The 7,500-nt window shown below is 33.8% G+C and overlaps 1 protein-coding gene and 1 long non-coding RNA gene across 2 annotated transcripts in view; one reads left to right on the forward strand and one right to left on the reverse strand.

Annotated features, from left to right (window-relative positions):
• The window catches only part of LOC136843682 (transmembrane protein 151B-like), a 264,510-nt gene that overhangs the window by 228,201 nt on the left and 28,809 nt on the right, over positions 1 to 7,500 (forward strand). The window contains exon 3 of the mRNA XM_067112244.1: positions 4,955 to 6,482. Within this exon, the coding sequence (XP_066968345.1) occupies positions 6,444 to 6,482 (39 nt within the window). The 5' untranslated portion in view covers positions 4,955 to 6,443. The remainder of the gene's footprint in view (positions 1 to 4,954; positions 6,483 to 7,500) is intronic.
• Positions 1,863 to 7,500, reverse strand: part of LOC136843683 (uncharacterized) — a 252,254-nt gene continuing 246,616 nt past the window's right edge. The window contains exon 3 of the long non-coding RNA XR_010854645.1: positions 1,863 to 2,088. This is a non-coding gene — a long non-coding RNA (uncharacterized lncRNA). The remainder of the gene's footprint in view (positions 2,089 to 7,500) is intronic.

Genomic DNA, 7,500 nt, shown 5'->3' on the forward strand with positions numbered 1-7,500 from the left:
GTAAGGGAAACGGTTGTTTATTATTTTGAATAAACACACGTTCATAAAAGATAGAAATGAAAATATATCATACTAATATATAACCATAAACAATCATTTTATTTTCCTAAATGACGGTAATACTTTTCCTTCCTGTATAGGTTCGAAATGAACGGTAGCCTAGACTAGATGTTCTTGGGTTGTTGTGGTTTCCAGGTGTCACGATGTGTAAGTGACATATTTAAATTTAGACATAAGCCTTTAGTCGGTGTTTGCTCTTAAATCTTGTTAAGTATTAAATATAAATAGGGTCTGCAGAAGGAGGGTGGATTAAGAGAGAGAGAGAGAGAGAGAGAGAGAGAGAGAGAGACTCGTTGCTGACGATGCACCTAGTCGACCTCTTCCACCTGGTTTTAATTGGCAAAACGACCGACTTTATAATTAAATACGCCATCGTAACGTCACGAAGCAGTCGCTATAACAAATTCCGATAGTGAAAACGATGAGGTAACGAACGAATTAATGAGGAAATTCGCACTTGAACGTATAAAAAAAAGCATCACCGTACACCTTGCACGTCGCGTTGGGCCAGGAGAAGTTTAGAAACTTGTTGGAATTTGTAGGGGAGGAATTCCAATTCTGTTTATCGTAATTTCCAACTTTATTGATTTTGAACAAATATGACCCTACCAAGTGTGTTTCTTATGTTTTGTCTTTCTTGTAACTCTTCCAGAAAACGAACGTGCAATAGTATCATAAAGTATGATCAAAATTCACGTAAATTAAATGGTTTCTGAAAGTTAAATAATGTTTTATTGATATTTTGCTGTGTTTTTTCGTTGCCCACTCAACCTGGCAACATTTTTATCAAGAAAAATCGCGAATATTTTACCCTTTTAAAGCATTTTGTTATGCCAAATCTATTATAAAATATTGTACATTAAATTTAAGACTTTGTAACAATACACTTATAAAATGAGACGATTTATATATATTTAAAAATAATAACGGTTAGGTTTACACTGGTAGTGATTATGGCAACAGCTCCTTTCAGTATAGCGGTGGGAGGGAAGCTGGAACTTCGTCGGGTTCCTCTAGTTTTATGCCCTATAGTTTTCAATGTTGATTTTATCGAGATAAAAAACAATTAGATTACTAATTAACATAAATTATGATAAAAATTCACATAAACTATCATAAAAGATTTATGTTACAGGGGATCTGGATTTATTGTTGTAGGAAAATCATGCGCCTGACAGCGCCTGGAAGAAAAGGTGGAGCGTCAGGTGAAAAGTGAGAATTAACCCATAAAGCACAGAAGGAAAAGGTGACTGAGCCAGTAAAAACGAAAATTTCATTTGTTTTGGCTGTGATTGTTTTGTCACAGGGGTAGGGATTTGATTTTGAGGTATAAACCTTCCTGGGGTCACATTGGGGCCGTGTGACAAATTTTGTCTGCTGTCAAACAGTTCGGATTTCTAAAGAGGACAAACATACAAACTGCACTTATATATATATATATATATATATATATATATATATATATATATATATATATATATATATATATATACATATATATATATATATATATATATATATATATATATATATATTAATACATATATATGTATATAAAGATATATATATATATATATATATATATATATATATATATATATATATATATATATATATATAACTTGTTCTTTCACTAATTCATTTTAGAATGAGACTCCCATAGGACATAGAAGTTTTTCCTACAATCGTCTTTCCAAAAATTTCCTATACTTTACAAGTAACGGCTCTCATCGCACGGTGAAACACATCTATCAATCAGTAAGGGATGTGTGAAGCCCGTGATCTTAAGATATTGTTACACCAGTGAAAATTCAAGGACATTTAAAAAAGAAAAATTTTAAATTAAAATTATAAAATGAACGAAGAGAAGAATGAAGAAAATAGAAAAATGTTCTTTACCAAATGCCATGAGAATCTATAAAGTACAAACAAAACTGCAATACAATTATGAAAACGGAATATTTACTGAGAACTTTATACCTTACTGCAGAGATTCGGGCTCCCAGGGTGACCCACGACGGTGACTGACTAAAATAAAAGAAAAAGTCACATTAATGAGTCATTTTAGAGATTGTTTGAAAACTTTTAAAACTTAATTACTAAGAGAGACCCCCATAAATCACACTGTCATAGTGACAAATATATGGCTACTCTGCTCATATAAATTTTCCAGTCAGTTTCTTTTATACACAGTAAACCGTCAGTTTCTTTCATGTACAATAAACCATCGGTTTCTTTTATATACAGTAAACCGTCAGTTTATTTTAAGTACAATAAACCATCAGTTTCTTTTATATACATAAAACCATCAGTTTATCTTATGTACAATAAATCATTAGTTTCTTTTATATACACTAAACCATCAATTTCTTTTTTATACAATAAAACAGTTTCTTTTATATATAATACGCCGTCAGTTTCTTTTATATACAATAAACCATCAGTTCTTTTATATAAATAAAGGGTCAGTTTTTTCTATATGCAATAAACCATCAATTTCCTTCGTGTACAATAAACCATCAGTTTCTTTTATATACACTAAACCATCAATTTCTTTTTTATACAATAAAACAGTTTCTTTTATATATAATACGCCGTCAGTTTCTTTTATATACAATAAACCATCAGTTCTTTCATATAAATAAAGGGTCAGTTTTTTTCTATATACAATAAACCATCAATTTCATTCATGTACAAAAAACCACCAGTTTCTTTCATGTACAGTAAACCATCAGTTTCTTTTATACGTAAAATAAAACATCAGTTTCTTTTATGTACAATAAACCATCAGTTTTTTATATACAATAAACCGTCAGTTTCTTCTGTATAAAATAAACCATCAATTGCTTGTATATACAACAAACCATCAGTTTCTTTTATATATATAAAAAATCACCAATTCTAATAAACAATTAACCACTCAAGTCGAGAAACTGTATTTCATTTAATGAAAAAATACAATAAACAGAATTTCGCATAAGACTATAATGCTATTTCAGTCTTTTTCTTTTACCTCAGTTAAGAAACCTTCCAGAAACCTGGTTCTTTAAATTCAATGATATTATTAGATTTATAATCGACATTCATAACAAACTAGATATGCTACATACATCTCTGCGTATATATTTGTGTTTGTGTATTTATCCACGTACCTTTACAATGTATTCAGTGCTCACGCAGAGTAGGGTGACCACAATCATTCATAGCAAATTAATGCAGATAGTTAATTCAGCATTTGCTATTTAAACAGAACCTTTAGCCGCCATCACAATGATTCTATATTCCATAAGCTCCCTAATACCCGGTGTAGCTTATCGCGTAGCTTATCTGACACTGCACAGCTGCTGTGAAATATTACAAATGGTCAGAGAGAGAGAGAGAGAGAGAGAGAGAGAGAGAGAGAGAGAGAGAGAGAGAGAGAGTTTAATGAGATGGCATAACTGCTAACTCTGTACGAACCTCTCCTTAATGATGTGGGGACAAGTACCTGGGGTTTGTCTTTGTGCAATACAGAGAGGGGCATATTATCTGTATTTTATGGCAATGTTGTCTCCGCTTTGATAACAGTTCTCTAAACCACACATAAATAGTTTTGACATCAAGATAGTTGTAGTGGGAGTCTTGTTCCCGAAATAAGTTTTTAGAATAACAACTTTTTTTCAGTGATTCTCCTGTGCTGTTGACAGACACACAAATCATTACAACCTAATGTCTGCCACTCCACTGACACTTAAATTTCTTCCCTTTTTCTCTTTGTGTTTTACAATTCCTCTGGCCTCTCCTCATTCCTTAGTTTTTCGTTAGCCCTTGCCCTGTTAGGCATATTTTTCTTCCTCTCGAAGTAAGCAGCCTAAAAGATATTTTTCATCAATTACCAGAACACTGGAGCAGAGAAGAAAATCTCTCTCTCTCTCTCTCTCTCTCTCTCTCTCTCTCTCTCTCTCTCTCTCTCTCTCTCTCTCTCTCTGTATCTTTAGTTGTTCCATTAAAATCAACTGCTACAATCGTAGTATATTATAAACCTGAGAATCATAGTCATAGGAAGGTCAACTGGTCGTGACTGTAATATACTGGTTCTCAGTAAAGAATTTAGTAGAGAATGAGCATAAGGTAATGAATCCTTTGTGGTGGAACTGCTCCATAAAGGGTAAAAGAGCCCAGCGGCCAACAGTGAATCCATTTCACTATTCTTAATGAATATCTAGAACAAAAAACGACATTCTGCTCCTTATTACACTTATTATTTAGTCAGAATCTGGAAGTTTGTGTCATCCAACGCTAAATTAAAGCGAAATATAGAAGAACTGTCAGTACGGTCTTAAGGTTTCGAGCAGTTAAGCTAGTTTTAGAAGGAAAAAGCTGAATTACAGTATTACTGTTTAAGAATGCTGCCAATTTTTAAGACGTTTATGTGTGTGTATGTATATATATATATATATATATATATATATATATATATATATATATATATATATATATATATATATATATATATATATATATATATATATATATATTATGTGTGTGTGTATGTATATATATGTATATATATTTTATATATATACATAAGTATATATATGAATATACATGTAAATATGAGTATATATATCAATATACGAGTCTATACATACATACATACACATATATCTATATTTACATAAATTTACATATACATATATATATAAGTTTATATATAAAATACGAACATATATATATTATATATATACATATATAAACATATATAATACGAACATATATATACATATATACATATATACATACAGTCCGCAAAAGACCTTTATATAATATCTTTTCAGTGATAACACACCCACTAGCACTGTACGATTTCCACCTCTCTAGCTTTACTATTCATTAGTCTTTTATTTCTTTTCAGGTGAAAATGAAGGGAGAGATAATGGCTGCAGCCAGTGAAGCGGGATATACAGGTAGAGAGAATTCCATACAGAACCTCTGTCTGTAAAGAACAACCCGCCCTTAGTAAGATTCTAATCGACTGGACCAAACTCCGTCGGTCGCCCTTTTATTGAAGGCTCGTTCTATGAGACAGCGAGGCAGTAAACGGGTGAACGAAAAGACTCTTATTGTGGATGAAAACTAATCGGATCAGAACGAACGGTTCCAGGAAAATAATAGGCTTGAGAAGATAATTTCGACCTAATTACGGTGTGGGTACAGACGGAATCCGTTTAAACAAAAGAAGTGTTCCTTGCCCACCTTCTCTTTGTAATAAAACAAATCAGTATTTTGTGGCCTTCGTTCAAGTTTTGAGGTAATTAGTGACTCCGTATGGAAAAGAGTTTATCTGAACAATTTATTGTTGATTATTAATACAATATGTTGCAAAGAACGATAAAAATTATCTGACTATATGGAATCACATTGACATTACTTTTACTCCTTTAGGGCACTGTTTTCAAGACTTCCTCTACAGAAGGAATTCACTGGGAAAACACGGTCGTTTCTCCCCGAAGTTAGCGCCGACACAAAAACAGGTCAAAGTAGGTGAGGTACGACGTTCTCACGTCTCTGTTGGTTGTACAGTCCCGACATCCACACCAGTCCTCCTCATCCCTTTACAACACTCCCAGAAGGGCCAGTGCTCAAATTCTGGACCGATAAAATCGCCCTAGGGAGACGACACAACATTCTTCTTCTTCATATTCTTTTCAGATACCCTAGGCGGAACCTGAAAGCGAACTTTAAAGTTGCACACGCACAGTAATGGGCTCGGCAGAAGGATTAAAGAAGGACTTGAAGGATATTTCAGGAGTTGCGGGAGAAGACTGAGCACAGATTCTCCGGGACACCGAAGTGGATAATTAGGAAAGGAAGAAAAAGGGAATTATTTTCTTCCCAGTCTATTTTGTTGAAGCTTTGGAAAAATACGAGCAAATAGAGTAAGATGGAAAGACGCCGCTGTGAGAATAATGGGAAGGAAAAATGTAAGAAATAAAAGAAAAAAATAACCGGTGAGCTGTGATAAAGAGGAAGGAAATAAATAAGAAAAGAGAGAAAGAGTGATAACGAGTACATTTCCTAATGAAAAGACCAGACCTTGAAAGACTATAGTGTGATTTACATTATGCAAAGCAGGTTGTCGGGAAGCTCTATATCTGATTAGAAGAGAAACAATACTTCAATTTTATTGAGACACTGATGGCGTCTACGTGTTGTTAAGGTGATTAGGCACTTCGAGAGAGATTGGACAGTAGACCAAGACGACGCCCAGGGCCGAAGGAAGAAGAGAAAAAAGAAGAAAACTGAACCAAAGAAACAAGAAGAAAAGGAGTGAAGAAAGGATACGGGAATTATTTTGCCGTTGGATCAGTTAAATGCTGGGATTTCGATGACCAAGTCACAGAATGAGTCCTACTCCAGTAGATGATGACGCGAGCGAGGAGGTAAGATTTCTCTCTCTCTCTCTCTCTCTCTCTCTCTCTCTCTCTCTCTCTCTCTCTCTCTCTCTCTCTCTCCAAGTTCCTTTTCCTTGGCTAAGATATTTATAGTTATACTCCATCAGCATGAAATTTCCCTTGAGATGTAAATAAAAGAGAAAGATAATTTTATCCCCCTCTCTCTCTCTCTCTCTCTCTCTCTCTCTCTCCAAGTTCCTTTTCCTTGGCTAAGATATTTATAGTTATACTCCATCAGCATGAAATTTCCCTTGAGATGTAAATACAAGAGAAAATAATTTTATCTCTCTCTCTCTCTCTCTCTCTCTCTCTCTCTCTCTCTCTCTCTCTCTCAAGTCTTCTTGCCTGGCTAAGATATTTATAATTATACTCCTTCAGCATGAAATTTCCCTTGAAATTTAAATAAAAGAGAAAGATAATTTTAAACCTCCTTCTCTCTCTCTCACTCTCTCTCCTTCCTTCTCGGCTAAGATATATATAGTTAAACTCCTTTCAGTATGAAGTTTCCTTTGTGTTATAACTAATAGAGAAACACAACTCTCTCTCTCTCTCTCTCTCTCTCTCTCTCTCTCTCTCTCTCTCGGCTAAGATATTTATAGTTATACTCCTTCAGGATGTAGTTTCCGTTGTGTTGTAAATAACAGAGAAAGATACTCGTATTTTTAAACCTTTCTCTCTCTCTCTCTCTCTCTCTCTCTCTCTCTCTCTCTCTCTCTCTCTCTCTCTCTCTCTCTCTCTCTCAAGACCAAAGTCTCAAGAAAACACAGTGTTAAGAATTTGAAAGAATTAACACGTTCCTCTCTCCACGTACGTGTCTTCCGCGGTGTTTTCCTCTTTCACACTCGGGAGAACGAAGAAGGGAGTGTAGCAATTTTTATTTTTTATTTCTTTGAAGGCTTTATATTTCTTTGCCACGTCATGGTACTTGTAATAAATACTAGGTATACAGTATCATATACATAAATATGTATATTATATATATATATATATATATATATATATATAT

Source organism: Macrobrachium rosenbergii, chromosome 12 (genome assembly GCF_040412425.1).
Source record: "Macrobrachium rosenbergii isolate ZJJX-2024 chromosome 12, ASM4041242v1, whole genome shotgun sequence".
Classification (NCBI taxonomy): Eukaryota; Metazoa; Arthropoda; class Malacostraca; order Decapoda; family Palaemonidae; genus Macrobrachium; species Macrobrachium rosenbergii.